This window comes from Narcine bancroftii, chromosome 2 (genome assembly GCF_036971445.1).
Source record: "Narcine bancroftii isolate sNarBan1 chromosome 2, sNarBan1.hap1, whole genome shotgun sequence".
NCBI classification, from domain to species: Eukaryota; Metazoa; Chordata; class Chondrichthyes; order Torpediniformes; family Narcinidae; genus Narcine; species Narcine bancroftii.
In genome coordinates this window covers 353,408,105-353,426,470 of record NC_091470.1, presented here as the reverse complement: position 1 = coordinate 353,426,470, position 18,366 = coordinate 353,408,105, and the positions used below count along the sequence as shown (strand labels likewise).

Sequence of the window (18,366 nt, the reverse complement as noted above, 5' to 3'; positions counted from 1 at the left end):
GAAAGCTCTTCGGAGATTTCTAGATATGATTGGCTACTATCGTAGATTTTGTAAAAACTTTGCAGAAATTGCACTTCCAATAACAAAACTACTTGGAAAGAAAGAAAAATTTATCTGGTCAGGTGCATGCCAGGAAGCATTTCTGGCCATTTTATGCCATCAGCCTGTACTTTTGTCACCTAACTTTGAAAAGCCATTCCTTTTAGCTGTGGATGCCAGTGACGAACCGGTTGGTGCTAGTTACAGAAGAATGATGGTGATGGAGTAGAACATCCTATTTCGTACTTCTCGAAAAAGTTTAACGACCATCAACGAAATTACTCGACCATTGAGAAGGAGTTATTAGCGCTTGTTTTAGCGTTACAACATTTTGATGTGTATATTTGTACTGCTCAAAAACCGTTAAAAATATATACTGATCATAATCCATTAATTTTTCTGTCTAAAATGAAAAATAAGAACAGACCGTTATTGAATTGGAGCTTATGTATAAGCTATGATGTAATTATTACACACATAAAGGGGATGGATAATGTAATAGCAGATTGTTTGTCAAGATGTTAATCTGGGTAGACATGAATCTAATCACATATTTATTGTAAAAAAAATGGAGTTTTTATTTTATTTTATTTATATAATACTTCCATTAATTGTTAAAAATTTGTTCTTGTGGACCAAATTTTTTTTTTAGCAGGGGTGGTGTTAGAGTTCTGTGTTGTGTACTGGCCTACGTGTTGTGTGGTTTTATATTAAAAAGAGACAGTTTGCTTTAGAGACCCAAGGTGAAGGCGGACTGCTGAGAGAGTGGAAGAAGGCCCAGAGCATGAGTCATGGTCTGGAGGACAGTTTAGAATGTTGAGATTTCAAAAATGATGATCATTCTGAAGGCAGCCAGAAGGATCCAGACCAAACCAATTGTTCCTTTCTCTGCAAGCAACAGAAGACAACTTTGAATTTTATGCTCTCTCTCTCTCTCTCTCTCAAAGATCTTTTGGTTTCAGTTTACCAAACAAACTGAATTTTGTTTATTATCTTTGCTTTGGTTTAGATCGAAGTTTTGTGTTTGTTTTCTGTCTAAGTTTTTCAGTGGGCTGGTTGAAAATATAACAGGCTTTAATTATATATGTTATATTTAGGCTGGGAAATTTATTGGTTTTACACTGTTATAGGAATTTGCATAGTAACTAGTGGGCATTGTTATAAAGGGGGGATTTTGAAATAAAGTTTGAAGGTGAATTTTTGTTAATAAAGTAATTGTTCATCTTTACCCCTGTGTGATATGCCTTCTTTGTGGTTGCTGGCTTGATCTTGTAACAATATGCCTAATTTGTTCTTTTGTTTAACTTTATGCATTTAAGAATAATGTAGATCAACTTCATTTCTTACTTGAGTGTATCTTCTCTGCACTGCCTCTGTGGAGCGAAGCAGGCAATAGCCCATACTTTGACTTCAATGCCAGTATGAAACTGTTTACCTCGCATATCCCATACACCTTGAATTGGAGTAGCAATAGTCTTGTTCTGCAACAGAAAAGGAGACAACACAAAAATCAGGCATCAAAGTCAATAAAATAGTTGGTTTAATTTCAAGTATAGATAGCCATGGAGGCCATTCTTCTCTTAACCTTTTAACTGGAGAAGTCCAAATAAAATATACAAGTAATTAACTTAAAAAAAAAATTAAAATAAACAAAGCACATTTGGAATAAAAAGCTCACCTCTATATCAATTCATGCAGCTTATTCTTTGCAATTAATTTATTGTCATGTTTAAATCATTGTTACGGCTGTGACTATTTCCACCTGAATGATTTCAAGTCTAATCTCTGAGCATTTCAGACAGTGTTATTATATACACTGGCTTGTAGCCACGTGCTTCTCGAAAACACGAATGTAGTCAGGTTAAGCTCTGTTTTATTGGGGCTCAAGCCCAACTTTTATATCTCTCACGTTCCCGCTGTTTGCCCCAATTGCTGACGTAACAACATGCATAACAAAAGCGGGTTTCCCGCCCGCGGGTACCTTCTTGCATGACAATACCTTCTTCCCCATGCACTGTCCCTGCCTGTTGGCTTTGCATCGGGGCCCAGTGCCATTTTGGGCTCACTGGCCCTCAAGCTGCCCCAGCCATTCATCTGCCAGATTGCTTGTTAGGGCCACTGCACGGTCTGCTGGCTTTTAGGTACACTCGCCACCTGGGGTGCCGGTTTGATCGCTGGCGCCACACAACCCCACCCCCCACCTCCGAGCCAGCAACATTATCCTTGGTGCCCGGAGGCAGAGTCTCTGCAGGCTTCAGTGGCCTGCCTCTCGTGTGGTGCTGGAATCTCGAATGGGCACACACCAGGGTCCAGGTGCGTTGCTTTAGCTTGTCCATGGTGAAGACCCCTGTCCTGCCTCTGACCTCCAGCTCAAACGTGGCTCCATTGTTATGGACAACGTGGAACAGACCCTGGTACGGCCTCTGCAGTGGTGGACGGTGTGGATCCCCGCAAATGAAAAAATACAGTCCTGTAGGTCTTTGGGTATGTTGGTCGTTGCACGTCCGTGCCTGGCAAGTGGAGTCGGGGCCAGGTTTCCAACTCTTACCCTCAGTTTGCAGAGGAGAGATGCCGTGCTGTCCTGCGGTCCACCTGGAGACTGTGCTAATTCCTCCAGGACCACCAGTGGAGCTCCATAAATGAGTTCAGCCAAAGAGGTATTGAGGTCCTCCTTGGGTGCCTTGTGGATACCCAACAGTGCCCATGGTAGCTTGTCTACCCAGTTAGGACTTGAAGTCTGGCCATGAGTGCAGCCTTGAGGTGCCTGTGGAAGCGCTCCATCAGCCCATTTGACTGTGTGTTATTGTTAAGGAGACCAGAGGACCCCAAAAACCAGCAGCTATAGGTTTGCACCACAACACCGGGTTATTTAAACAAAAGTAGTTTTTAATCATATTTCAATAAGAAAACAGAATTAAACTTTAACTTTTTACTTAACCTACCTAACTCCCCCCTCCAATACTAAGTACAGATACGTGTAATGTATATTTAAGATTAGAAAAGTTCTGTGAATCACAGGCCAATCTCAATGGTTATAGGCAATTCTTGTACTGGGCACAGAAGTTAGCATTAACAAAGTTCACCATTCTTTGGTGCTTAACAGGCAAATGATTACCACTCAGGAGGGGTTTTGCTGGTTTTCAGAGATTCCTTTACCAGGACATACACAACTGATTCCTTCTCAATCAGTCTTACTGATGCAACTTGCCCCCTTCAGGGATCTCCAGGTGATCCTCTCTTTCAGGTCACCTTTCAGACTGCTAGTCTTCTCCTTTGATCAGGCAGCCTTCCAAAGTTTGCCAGCTTGTCCCTCTGGAACTGATTTCTATGGCTCCTTCTCTCTCATTCCCTCCCTCTCTGAGAGCAAAGCTGTTCTCTCCCTGCTGCAAAAATTACATGCTCTCCTAGGCAAGCTGTATGTCGATACTTTATTGCTCCTCTGCATCAAGCACTCTGCAAAAGACGAGGAGTTACGAAATGGAGTAGTGGCTGGTAGGAGAATACCAACCCTCTCCAGAAAAGAAGGAAAAAAATAAAGAAAAAGCAAAGCCACAGACACAAACCACAACAAATAAAAAATAAAAGTGTGGAGAAAATGGCACCAAAGAAAGAAAAGCCAAAATCAAAGGGAAGGAAAGACACCAGAAGAGAAAGGTGAAGGCCTTACCTGTACGAAGAAGCAGGGACCCGCCGTGGAAAGAGGAGCCCACTCCCTGAGGTCAGTGGAAACCCTGAAGGGTCGTGACCCACCGAACGCAGGACTACAAGGATGGCTCATGGAGCCATACAGAGGTGCACAACCGCGCATCTGCGATGCGCACGACAAAGACAACACTGACGGGAGGGGGGACCAGCTATGGAGTGGAACTCCACAGCTTGAACAGCTGAGAAAGACCCAACAGCAGGGCTCCCAGCGGGAAGATATAGAAAATAACAGGAACAGGAGGGAGGAGAATTAAAAAAGGAAATCAGAGACACAGCAGATGACCAGCCCAGAGGAAGAGGACCAACATCAAGACACCATTAAAAAAAACCCCAACAAATTGAGACAAACAGCCCAACAAGAAAGTCAGAAGAGACACAGATACAAGGAAGAGAGGTAGAGGACACAGGTCGTGGACACAGGGGAAGAGGAGGGAGAACATCAAGCTCTGCACAGAGAAATAAAAGATAAAGGGAATGGACTTGACATAGATAGAAAATTTTATGAAGAATATATATATGGAAGCAGTAAAAGAATGGCAGACACGAGAATTTAATGAAATAAAAAGAAGAATAAAAGGTACAGAAGAAAAAGTGAGTAGATTAGAGATGGTCTTGACAGAAATGGGGAAAAGAGTAGACAAGGTGGAAGAACGAGAAACAGCCATAGAAATGGAAGTGGATGACTTAAAAAGAATATTGGAAGAATCTGATAAAAAAGTTAAAGAAACACAGGAGTTGATAGCTCAGAAGATGGATATAATGGAAAACTATAATAGGAGAAACAATATAAAGATAGTGGGCCTTAAGGAAGACGAAGGAGGCAAAGATATGAAATAATTTATAAAAGAATGGATCCCCAGGGTCCTAGGAATGCCAGAAATACAGAAAGGAATGGAAATAGAAAGGGCACACAGAACATTAACCCCAAAACCACAGCCACAACAAAAACCAAGATCCATTCTAGTAAAATTCCTGAGATATACGACAAGAGAAAATTTATTGGAGAAGCCAATGAACAAAATGAGAGAAAACAAAAAGCCACTGGAATACAAAGGTCAAAAATTTTTTTTCTACCCAGACACAAGTTTTGAGCTCCTGAAGAAGAGGAAGGAGTTTAACACAGCAAAATCGATCCTATGGAAGAAAGGCTATAAATTTATGTTAAGATATCCAGCGGTGCTTAAAATAGTTATCCCGGGGCAGCAAAGCAGGCTATTCTTGGATCCTGAGAAAGCACGAGAATTTACAGAACGCCTGCAAAACAGACAGAGAGATGAAGAGATGTAACAAGAACAAGAATGACGACAAACTGCATATAAAGAAAAATAATGTATAAGTGAGAACTAAGAAGGGGAAGAAATGAAGTAAGGGGTGAATTAAGAGGGTGAGCTTTGTTATATGTGAAGATAAAAGTCTTTTCTGGCGGGGGCTGGGTGGGAGAGAATAACAGTCACTGCAAAATCAGTTGACGCTTGCGAGCGGGTTCGCAATCCAAATGGAGAGGGGAGATGTGGTTGCCTGGCAAGGGACAAGGGGCAACTCAGAGAGGGGGGGGGGACATTTGGGGTTAAGGGAATTTTAGATGTGGGAATAGTGGAAATATTTTACGTTTTAGAAGTGTTGTCTTACAGTGCGTTCAAAAAAAGAAAACAGAAATGGATAAGAAGGGAAGGTGGTGATGAGGAAGCGGAAAGGAAAGGTAAACAAAGTATGAAATGGCCATGTTGAACTATATGACTATAAATATTAACAGAATACATAACCAAATTAAAAGGAAGAGGCTGTTAAATTTACTGAAGAAAGAAAAAAATGATATAGCATTTGTGTAAGAAACACATCTAACTGAAGTGAAACACAAGATATTAAGGAGAGACTGGGTAGGGCACGTAATGGCAGCATCATATAATTCAAAAGCCAGAGGAGTAGCTATATTAATCAATAAAAATGTACCAATCAAAATAGAGGAGAAAATAATAGATACAGCAGGGAGGTATGTAATGATAAAGTGTCAGATATATTCAAAATTTTGGAATTTGCTCAATGTATATGCTCCTAATGAAGAAGATTAAAGTTTACGCAAGATACCTTTTTGAAGATTGCAGATACACAGGGGAATATACTGATAGGAGGAGACTTTAACCTTAATTTGGACTCAAAAAATGGAAAAAAGACTAGCAGAAAGAACAAAGTAGCCAAATTTATGGTTAAATCGATGCAGGAAATGCAACTTTTGGATTATATGGAGGAGACAACATCCAAAGGAAAAGGATTATTCATATTATTTGGGTAGACATAAAACATCCTCCTCTCCTGGAAGTAATGAACCAGATTGAAGAAACACAAAACATGGCAGATTCATGCAAAACAGCAATAATTACAGTAATACCAAAGATGGGGAAAGATCCACTAACACCAGCATCGTATAGACCAATATCTATACTTAACACAGATTATAAGATAATAGCTAAACTATTAGCAAACAGATTGGCCGACTGTGAACCAAAAACACTAAAACTAGATCAAATTGGATTTATTAAGAAAAGACGAACAACTGACAATATCTGTAAGTTCATTAACTTAATCCATGCAGTACAAGGAAACAAGAAGCAGAGAAAGCCTTTGACAGAGTAGAATAGAATTATTTATTCAAAGTACTACAGAGGTTCAACCTAACAGAGAAATATATTAATTGGATTAAAGCATTATATAAGGGACCATTGGCGAAGGTGACAGTAAATGAAGATATATATATCAAGCCAATTTAAATTATGCAGATCAACTAGGCAGGTTTGTCCACTATCTCCCTCACTGTTCGCGTTAGCTATAGAACCACTGGCAGAACTGATAAGTACAGAAAATAAAATAAGAGGGATAAAAATAAAAGAGAAGGAATATAAAACCAGTCTATTTGCAGATGACGTCATAGTATATTTAACAGAACCAGAAATATCAATAAAAAAATTACATAAGAAATTGAAGGAATATGGAGAAGAATCGGGGTACAAGATCAAAGCAAATAACAGTGAAGCAATGCCAATGAATAATGCGGATTTCACAAAGTTTAAGAAAGAATCACCATTTAGATGGCAAACACAAGCAATTCGATACCTAGGTATACAACTAGATAATAATCTAGGCCATCTATACAAACTAAATTATCAGCCATTAATGAAGAAATTACAAGACAACTTAGAACATTGGAAAGACTTAGCACTAACACTGATAGGAAGGGTAAATTGCATTAAAATGATCATCTTCCCAAGGATACAATAGCTATTTCAATCGTTACCAATTCACTTAACAGAGAAATTCTTCAAGGAGCTAAAGAAAATAATAAGGAAATTCTTATGGAAAGGGGGGGAAACCGAGGATAGCGCTTGATAAATTAACAGAATGGTACAAACAAGGGGACTTACTGCTACCAAACTTTAAGAATTATTATAGAGCAGCACAATTAAGATACCTCAGATTTTTATCAAACAAGGGAAAAATCAGATTGGACCAGATTAGAGCTAGATAAAATAGGGGAGAAGGTACCTGAACATATACTATATAAGTGGGATGAAAAGCTGGTGCAACATAGGAATTCACCTGTACTGCACCATCTACTCAACATTTGGAAGAAGATTCACGTAGAAAGGAATAAAACAAATTATCAACCTCCAAAATTAATATTGACGCAAAATCAACTAATCCCTTTCACAATAGATAACCTTTCCTTTAGAGAATGGGAGAGAAAAGGGATCAAAAGAATAGAAAATTGTTTTTCGGGAAATAAATTATTATCTTTTGAACAAATGAAGGATAAATATGGTATAACTCACGGTACAATGTTTGCATACCACCAACTGAAAACTTACTTGAAGGACAAATTGGGAAGCAGACTGAGGTTACCAGAAGGAAGCAATTTTGAATATGTGATTACAGACACAATGATAATTAAAAGATTTATAACAAACATGTACATCAAACTACAAGAGAAAGAGAACGAGGAAACAAGCTGTAAACCCAAACAAAAATGGGAACAAGATCTAAACATAAAGATAAAGAATGAAACATGGGAAAAGCTATTCTCTGGAACTATGAGAAATACAATAAACACGAGGTTACGCATGATACAATATAATTGGTTACACAGGCTATACACCACGCCCCAAAAGTTAAATAAATGGGACCCAATAGTATCAGACAGATGTTTTCGCTGTAAGAAGGAAACGGGAACAACAATGCATGCAATTTGGGCATGTGAGAAAGTGGAAAAGTTTTGGGAAAATCCAAACCAGGTATTAAATAAAATCACAAAAAGCAACATACCAAAAAATCCAGAGATCTTTCTTCTGTAATATAAGAAGTAAAGAACTTGGACTCTATTTGGATGGAGCACAAAAAAGATTTATTATGATAGCCTTAGCTGTAGCAAAAAAAATGTATTATGTCAACCTGGAAATCAGAAGATAGCCTGAGAATACAGCAATGGTACATAGAAATGAATAAATGTATTCCATTGGAAAAAAATAACATATAATTTAAGAAATAACATCACAGTATTCGAACAAATTTGGGAACCGTACATGGAACACAACAGAGAAGTCCTACCACGGACCTCCACCCCCTAAAATGACAGAAGGAGAAGAAGACGAAATGAACTGACCCAGTGTGTAAAAGTAGATGACACAAATTCCTTGTTTATTTTCTTTGTGTGATGACATTGTTTAATAGGTTTAATGTATCATATAGGTTGAACGTTGAGTGGGTGGGGAGGGGGGATGAAGGAGGGAGGAAGGGAGGGGGGAAAAGGGAAGAAAATGACACTGTGTATATTCAAGAGGGAAAGGTTTGTGGTATATTTTGGTTAGTATGGTTCATAGTGTGAAAAATTTTTTAAAAATTTAAAAAAGCACTCTGCAAAAGTCCTGCAAAAATTCTGTGTTTTGAAATGTGTGTGTGCAAGCTACTCTAGCAATTTCTCCCAAGCCACCTCAAAATACTCTTGTCAGTTATAAGTCATTGTGTGGTGCAACTGGGTGCCCCACAGGCTGGCGAGGTCAGATCACAGGCTGGCGGTGAACAGGGCCCATCTGTCTGATGTTATGTGGGATGGTAACCCGAACCACGCCACCCAGGAGACGAGAGCCCTGGCACACGAGATTGTGGATGTGTGCGCAAGCGGGATTGCTTCTGGCCACCTGCTGAAATGGTCGACCATCGTGAACAGGTAGCAGAACCCCTGGAAAAGGTCCTACTATGTCCACATGGAAGTGGTCAAACCTTCGCTCGCAGGCTCGGCGTTGCGATAGGGTCTTGGTATGCCGCTGCACCTTGGCTGTTTGGCACTGCATGCAGGCCTTCGCCCATCCATTGACCTATGTTTGTAATCCATACCACACGTATTTGCTGGTCACCAGCCGTAGTGTGGTCCTGATGGATGGAATTGAAAACATGCCGCCTCCAAGCTGCCAGGACGATAGGTCTGACTTGGCCAGTGGCCATAATCAAACAGGAGGGTGGTCTTACCTGTGGCAACTGGGATATTCTGCAGCTGCAGTCCCGATATGGCTGTCCTGTACCTGGCCATCTCCTTATCGTCTTGCTGCCCCTCCGCCAGCGCCACAAAATCCACTCGCTTGAGAGTGCGTGGATACTCTGCATGGACAGTGCATCGGCAACACGTTGTACTTGCCGAGACACACCTTACATAAGTAGTGTACTCCGAGATGCAAGACAAGTGATGTTACTGGCGGGCTGACCAGGGGTCCGAGATCTTGGCCAAGGCAAAGGTCAAGGGCTGATGGTCTGCGAAGGCCATAAAAGACCTACTCTCAAGGTAGTACCTGAAGCGGCGGATGGTCAAGTACAACACCAGTAGTTCCCTGTTGAAAACGTTGTACTTCAGTTCTGGGGGCCGCAGATGTTTGCTGAAGACAGCCAGTGGCCGCCAACTCCCTTTGATCTGCTGCTCCAGAACTCTGCCAATCGCTGTTTTTGAGGCATCCTCCATCAGGGCCATTGGAGCTTCTGCCCTGGGGTGTGCCAAAAGAGTGGCACCTGACAGGGCTTTCTTGGCCTGCACGAAGGCCTCTGGTGACTCCTCGCCCCATGTGATGTCCTTCGCCTTGTCTGCCATCCTGGCGAACAAGGGCCACATGATCCAAGCAGCTGAGGGTTGAACCTGTGGTAGAAGTTGATCATCCCCACGACCACCTGTAGCCCCTTAGTCATGCTGGACCTAGGAAACTTCCAGATGGCCTCCATCTTGTTGGGTAGTGGCATGGCCCCTTCCTTGATTATCCTATGGCCCAGGAAGTTGATGGTCTCCAACCCGAACTGGCACTTGGCTGGGTTGATTGTCAGTCCGAACTTGCTCAGCTGGGTGTAGAGGTTGCAGAGATGCGTCAAGTATTCTTGCTGGTTCCTGGTCACCATGAAGATGTCGTCTAAGTAGACGCAGGTGCCGTCCAGGTCTCCACCCACTGCATCCATAAGCCGCTGGAAAGTTTGTGCAGTGTTCTTCAACCAAACAGCATTCGCAGGAATTCAAACAGGCTGAAAAGGGTGATTATGGTAGACTTGGAAAAATCTTCAGGGTGAACCAGGATCTGATGATATCCTCGCACGAGGTCCACTTTGGAAAATATCTTTGCCCCATGCAGATTAGCCGCAAAATCCTAGATATGCGGCACAGAGTATCGATCTGGTGTTGTGGCCTTGGTGAGCCAACAGTAGTTGCCGCATGGTCTCCAACCCCCAGTGGCCTTGGGCACCATATGCAGGGGAGAAGCTCATGGGCTGTCTGACCACTTTACGATGCCGAGCTCCTCCAGTTTCTCGAATTCCTCCTTCGCCAGCTGGAGCTTCTCCGGAGGAACACATCTTGCTCGCGTATGGAGCGGCAGGCCCTGGGTAAGGATATGGTGCTGTAGCCTGTGCCAGGGTATCGCCATGGTGAATTTGGGGGTGAGCCCTGAAGGGAACTAAGCCAGGTGGATTGCTGCATGGAGTCCAGGTGGAGTGCTGCAAGCTTGGCGTCTTTGAGTGGGAAGGTTTGGAAAGTCTTTTAGTGGACCAGACTCTGGCCCTTGAGGTCCATGAGCAGGCAATGGACGCACTGGAAGTCTGCCTTGAGGTGCAGCTGTTCCACTGCAGCCAGCATGAACACCCACGAGAAAAGACTGTCTTCCAACTGCAGTTGGACCTTGTAGGTCTGGATGGTGTTGTTGGCAGCGCCTGTTTCTGGTGTCCTGTCCTGACAGGGGAAGGAATCACCGTCTAGACTGGTGGTCCCACACGTACAGAAGGTTATCTTGTTGGCCAGCCATAATGACCATTAGTGACGGCTGGCCCCGTTGTTTCCCTGGAATGTGCATGGCGGCCTGCACCGGTGGCCACCAGAGCCCCGTCTCTGGTGGTAGAAGCACCACTAGTCATTGGGATCACCTCCTGTGGGGGTGCTGCTCCTTTATCGGTCTGCATGGGTCTGACTGCGGGGTTTTGCAATGAGCCCCACGGATGGAGAGCACTCTCTCTTCTGTTTCCACAGGACGTCTGCTCATGCTGCGACTTTCCGGGGGGGTTGCTGAAGTTGTCGTCTGCCAAGAGCAGTTGGATGTTCTCAGGCAGTTGCTCCAGGAATGCCTGCTCATATAGGATGCAGAACTCATGTTTACTCAGGAGGGCCAGCATCTCGTTCATGAGAGCCTGCAGGGGCCTATCCTCTAGGCCAACAAGATGGAGCAGATGTGCCCCTCTCTCATACCGTGAGAGCCCAAAGGTCTTAATTAACAAGTCTTGAAGGTGGTGTATACACCTTCCGATGGGGACTCCTGGATGAAATTTGCCACCCGGCTCGTCGTGTTCAGGTCCAGGGCGCTCATCACCTGGTAGTTCTGGGTGGACTCTGCCGTGATCTGCAACTGTGCCTCAGCCTGATCAAACCACATGCGTGGCTGATTCGTCCAGAAGGTCGGCAGCTTGAGAGTGATTGCGTGGACTGCTGCCAGCTCTCTCACCGTTGGGTTCAGATGCCGTCTAAACTGTCGGGGTCACCAACTGAAGCCACATGCTACTCGAAAGAAAGACACACTCATGAGTATAGTCAGGTTAAGCTCTATTTTATTGGGGCTCAAGCCTGGCTTTTATACCTCTTACATTCCCGCTGTTTGCCCCAATTGCTGATGTAACAACTTGCATAACAAAAGCGGGTTTCCCACGTGCAGGTACCTTCTTCCCTGCATGCTGTCCCCGTCTGTTGGCTGTGCAGCAGGGGCTAGCGTCATTTTGAGGTCGCTGGCCCTGAAGGTTCCCTTGCCATTCATCCACTGGTTCGCTTGCTAGGGTCAGTACCTCTGCGCAGTCTGCTAGCTTTTAGCTGCACTCGCTAACCGGAGTGCTGGTTTGATCACTGCGGCGGCAGGCAGCTACAGGCTAATATTACAGCACAGTAGGGGGTCCTTCCATCCCACGGACTCATGCCACCAAAATACACCAATTAACCTACAAATCAGAGGAAACCAGAACATCTGGAGGAAACTCAAAGGTCACGAGGAAAACATTCAAACTTCTTACAGAGAGCGCCAGATTATCAAATTTATGAACTGACAGCTTATTTACAAATGATATTTTGACAAGACTACTCAGGATTATTCTATATCTACAAGCAGTTCAGGAAGAGAGGTAAACCAATCAGGATTCTTCTGCAAGAGCATCATCAGTTTTACTAAAAACCACTATTAAACAAGAGATTGTTGTATGAGAGTGTATAACTTTGTCAACCTGCTATATCACAACTTTAGCTCAAAATGCTAGAAACAAAATCTAGGAAAGACATACCAGAAAGCAGTTACCAAGCAACACTGAAGAAAGTTCACACGAGTATTCAACTAAATATTTTACTTAAAGATTAACACAGTTCCAAATTTATTTGATCAAAGGCATGTTAATTTTACATCATAGAAGTCCATACCCTGCCACCATACAACAAGGAAGGTGCCTGAAGAACACGACCTGGAACATCTGTCATGTCATCTCTCACTCCGATTCCAAATTCCCGAACATAAGGATCAGCATTAAAACTCGCACTTTTCATCTGAAAGTGGAAAGAAAATTTGAAATTAGTGAATTAGATATTGAATCAGAACTTGTCATGAACAAGTCATGAAATTGCAGACCTAAAATTCAAAGTACATGATGCCTAAAGGATTAAAATATGATCACAAATCAAAACTGAATTGCTATGTAGATGCAATATTAACAGTTATTTGTATTTGAACTGGGCATTGCTGCAAGGCTAACACTTATTGTCCATCTCTAATTCCCGAGTGGTGGAGGTTACCAACCTTCTTGAACAACTCCAGTTCTCCTTGTGCAGGCACTCCAAAAACAATGGTGAGTTTTAGTGGTCACTCAATCTGTACTTTGTTTCTTCAATGAGAGTAGACCACATGACACCAGACGCAGTACACTACAGTGGGGAAAAGTGCAAGTCATCTGGAAGGACTGTTTGGGTCCCTGGATGGTGATCACAAAAAAAAACCACAGGAGATAGCCACCTAACTCCTCATACTTACCTGTCATTCAATATAATGGCTAATCTAATACAAAACCATATCATTGAACCTCTCTTGAATGGACAAATCTATCACAGGAATTAATTTGGAAAATCTACTTTGGGTTGCTTCCAACATGACCATACATTTTCCCAGGTCAGGGTTCCAAAACTGCACACAAATATGGTTTCACCATCTTTCTGTACAATTTTAACAAAATTCCTTTTTTTTTAACTCCAGCACATTTGTAATAAAAGTCAAATGTGTCATTTGCTTTTCTTAACTCCTTGCTGCACCTGCCAGCATTGTGATTCATGCACAAGAAATCTGAAGTTTCTATATTTCATTCACTTCTCATCTTTTGCCATTGAGATAATAATCCAACTTTTGATTCCTCTTGACATGCATAACCTCAAACTTTCCCCACAAATTGCCAAGTTTTCACCCACCATCTATTTACATTATAACATACCCTTTTAGTTATTTAGCATTATTGCCAAATTTGGATACATCAGTGATTTTCAAACATTTTCTTTCCACTCGCATACCACCTTAAGCAATCCCTTACTAATCAAACAGCACCTACTGTATGGCATAGGGATTATTTAAGGTGGTGAATAGAACAAGAAGTTTGAAAGTCACTGCCTTACATTCTCCTTCAGGTTAATAAAATAAATAAAATAAAATTGAGAGCAAGGATTGTTGCACAGGATAATCCGCTAGTTACATTCTTCCTACTCCAACTATGTTTTTTTGTGATAAGCAGTTTATCCAAATAGGGAAGAGGTAATTCAACAGTCATGCAGGTTAGTTCCATAAAAAAGGGAGTGGTCAATAGAAATTGAAGTGTTTAACCAGCAATTCAGGAAGAAAATGTTCCTTTGGAATGCAGAAAGGACAGGGGAGAGGAATGTGTGCCTGATGGTGACATTTTGTTGGACCAGACAGAAATTGTGATGGATGATCCATTAAATGCAGAGCTAATGGGTTGAAAATAAAGGACCAAGGGCACTCATACCTTCATCCACCCTCAAGGAGAGTGAAATCAGAAGCTCAGGAAATAAATGATATTCAGTTAGGAGCTCTATAAAATACCAATGAGAAGCCACTGGGAAAAGCATCTCAGAGATATGTATGTGGAAGGTATTATATCAGAACAGTTATTACAGGGAAACTGAAAAAATGGAATGCAAAGTCCTGACAGGATGCAAGGGGAAAAGTAACAAGGTGGAGGTCTATGGACTTGTATCAGACATGTTTCACAAAACTGTCTGAAATGGACACCAAGACATCCTGAAAAGATATGGGAAGAGTCTGAAATGAACCATTGACAGCAAAAGTGTAAATTTATTTGGTTTGCAGAGGTGGTATATGAAATTGAGGTCACGTATTCCTTTGTTAAAAAAAACAATTTGCGTGACAATTATCTTTTGTTTTCTAAAGTATGGAGCCCTTATTTGGTCTATATGGGTTTAAAATGTTAAAGTCCCTGGAGCTCGTCCTGGTGTTGTTGCTTTGATCCACGGTGGTTTATTGTATTTTTGAAGTTAAATCTCCATTTTCCTTTTTTTGGGGTCGATGTAGGTGGGGGGTTATTCATTGAATATTCAACATTTTAAAGTATTAAAAAAGTGTAAATTTGTTGAGATCTGTGCATGTATAAGAAGCAGCGCTAATACAGTTGCAAACATACTAAAAGGAAAGTGGAGGTTATCAAAGGTGTCAGAGATGTAAGGGAGAGGGCCCATGAAATAAAGATCCCTGATGAAGGATTCTGGTCCAAAGCATGGACAGCTTATTGCTTTCCATGGATGTTGCATGTCCAGCTGAGTTCTTCTAGCACTTGTGTATCATACTAGCACCCCAACATCTGCAGACTTAATTTGGCTGCTACACATAGCTTGGGCTATGATCTGGAGAAAGTTAGTGAAATTGAAGTTGGTGTGTAATATGAGAACAGGTTAAGCTAGACAAATGAGTGCTTTGGTGGAGGGTTAGGCCTCGGTTAAAGAAGCAGATGGCATCCAGACTATCCTGATGTGAGATGGTGGAATGGAAGGAAAATGCAAGGTAAAAGTGAGCCTAAGCCAGTTTGGACCAGGAAAAAGGAAAGTAGTGGAGGTAATCAAAGGTATCACAGATGCAAGTGGGAAGAGGAAGAATGTTAATGTCAGAAGTAAAATGAAGATAAATCAGTTTTTCTTTCCCCAACAATTACAGCAAAGTTGAGTGATTGCTATTAGCTAACAATTTGAATTCTTTAACTCCCACAGTGGGGTTTGAATTAACTACACACTATTCCCAAAATATCAATTCTTAACATGTAACTAATCTCAATCCTAACAATGTTAAGTTTTACCAATTTCTTAAATAATTTTTCACTTGTTTCCAAATGTCACATGTTCAGAAACAACTGCGGTATTATTGAAGGGTGATGAAACCCAAGAGACAGCAACCCTTCCAACAAGCATTTTCATTTTTTCCCCCTCCTTGCTCTATAGCAATGTCAGCAGGAACTTGTTGCTCAGTCATCTTGTTCTAGGAAGGCACTTCTCACTGAGGGTCAGTAGAGCTTTCTACTAACCAGGAAACAATGGCCAAAATCTTTATATAGTAAAACCCCTGGTATCCGGCACCTATAGGGATTGGTAGATGCTGGATTATTAAATTTTCCAGTTGCTTAAGATTGCATGTTGGGTGATTGACAAACTAATGATGGGGTGTGCCAAGCCAATTTTAAACTTTCTTATTTTTTTACCTTTTTCTTTTCCCTGATTTTTGTTTTGCCAGTTGTTTGAGGCTCCTGAATTCTAGATAACAGGAGTTTTACTGCATTCAATTTTTATTAACACACATGACTAACATGATTTCTCACTTTCCACTATTTTAATTTTCATTAACATTTCTTTTCCGGTTGTTCTGAAGTCAGAGACAAATCAAGTTAAAATATTAATTATGATATATTTTTAAATAACTTTAAATGATCAGAGTATGCCTTGGGCACCCCAATAACCGACTCACCAGCTTACTGATCTCATCCTGTCTGTCTGGTGCAGATCTGGCAGTGGCTCTAATCATAGTTGAGGTTTGATTGTCAGTCAGCTTTTTTATACATCTCTGTCCAGCTACGATATTACATACCTGTGATGAGATCAATTAAAATGAATATGCAATTGAAATAATTTTAAAGAATAGATGCTGGAAATCCAAAAAAATATAGAAAGTTTTCAGGATCCAAATGTTAGGAAATTTCTTTGGAAAGGGAAAATGGCAAGAAAATTATTAGAAAAATTAACATGGAAATATGAATTAGAAGGATTACATCTTCCAAATTTTAAGAATTACTATCAAGCAGCTCAATTAAGATTTCTTGTTTCCTTATTTGGGAAAATTAAACCATCATGGGTGGAAATTGAATTAAATAAGATCGGAGAAACTATAGCTGAAGAATTTATTTATAAATGGGAACCAAGGTTTATGAATACTATAGGGATGCTCCACTTAATATTTACTTAATATTTACTTAATATTTGGAATAAAATTAAATTAGAAATTGATGTAAATATTTTGTTGTTAAAAACACCATCGATTAACCTTAATTTTTTCAAAAGATAATCCTTTTTTGAATACTTGGAATAAGATAGAAATTTCTAAATTAGGAGATTGTTATGACAATGGTAGGTTGATGTCATATGATCAATTAAAAATGAAATATGACATTCCTCGTAATACACCTTTTTGTTATTTTCAATTAAGAGACAACCTAAGAGAGAAATTAGGATTGGATATGCTTTTAAAAGATCCTACAGATTTAGAACAGTTAATTGTTAATGGAATGGCTAAAAAATGTATTTCAATAGCATATATGTTACAAGAAAAAGCACCTAAATTAGGTTTGTTTAAGTCAAAGGAAAGATGGGAACAAGATTTGAATATCAATAGATCAGCAGGTTTGGCAAGATTTATGTAAAGACGTAACGTCTAAAACAATTAATGTAGGATATAGATTACTTTGTGGCGGCTCACCACAAGGCAGGTGAACTGGTCCGGCTTGCAAGCCATGTGGCGGCGCAGCCAACCAAAATGGCGCTGTCGGGGGGGGTTTCCCTTCCTTCCAGCTTGGGGCTCAGAAACCCGCGCTGGGGGACCACGTGACGCCCAAGTGACATCAGCGCCCTCCAGCGCGGTTCTTAGTCAGGTCTGTGCTGGGAGTATAAGTGCAGCCCAGCAGCCTACAATAAACTAGTCTGCTCACTGAGCTCAACCCGTCTGGTTGTGTGTGTTATTGCAGGAGCAGAGTAGACACCGCTACAATTGGTGACCCCGACTGGTTCAAACGTCTTTGAACCCATCATCAGCGAGCCTGGGATCAGCACTATAGCTGTGAAACTGCCTGAATTCTGGGTTCAGGAACCGAAGACCTGGTTTGGCCACGTGGAGGCCCAGTTTCACCTCCGCCAGATTTTGTCCGACATGACCAAATTCTACCATGTGGTCGCTGCCTTGACCCAGGACACTGCCAGATGCGTGCTGCAACTTGTTCAGCACCCACCCACCGAGGACAAGTACGAGACCATCAAGCGAGTGTTTACCAGGTCCCTCGGACTATCCAGACACCAGCATGCCACTCAGGTGCTGCACCTCGATGCCCAGGGGGGACAGGTCCCCGATGGAACTGATGGACGAGATGCTCCAGCTCATGGGTGAGCACATCAACTAGCCACTTTTTGAGCGCATCTTCCTCGAACATATGCCCGGGGACATCCGCCTGCTGCTGGTTCAGGACAACTTCACTGACCTGAGGAAGGTCACCCAAAAGGCCCTAGAGCTGTGGCTCGCATGATTCTTGGAAGGCTCAGTGGCCCAGCAGGTCACGAGGCATGGGCACAACCATGCCAAGCCCGCCCCTAACGCTGCAGTAGAGCACTCGGCCCCCAAGAGCATAACCAAGGCTGCAGCATCCGCTTCAGGCCTCTGCTTTTACCACCAGCAATGGGGAGCCAAGGCCAGGAAGTGTCATCAGCCCTGCTCGTTCCAGGGAAATTATCAGGCTGTCTGCTGTTAATGGCTGCGCCGGCTG

General features: G+C 41.9%; 1 protein-coding gene across 1 annotated transcript in view; it reads right to left on the bottom strand.

Annotated features, from left to right (window-relative positions):
• The window catches only part of LOC138755767 (protein argonaute-2), an 80,337-nt gene that overhangs the window by 46,866 nt on the left and 15,105 nt on the right, over positions 1-18,366 (bottom strand). Inside the window, exons 6-8 of the mRNA XM_069922336.1 lie at positions 16,308-16,427; positions 12,704-12,826; positions 1,387-1,520 (exon numbers count right to left, since the gene is read on the bottom strand). Coding sequence (XP_069778437.1) covers positions 1,387-1,520; positions 12,704-12,826; positions 16,308-16,427 — 377 coding nt within the window. The remainder of the gene's footprint in view (positions 1-1,386; positions 1,521-12,703; positions 12,827-16,307; positions 16,428-18,366) is intronic.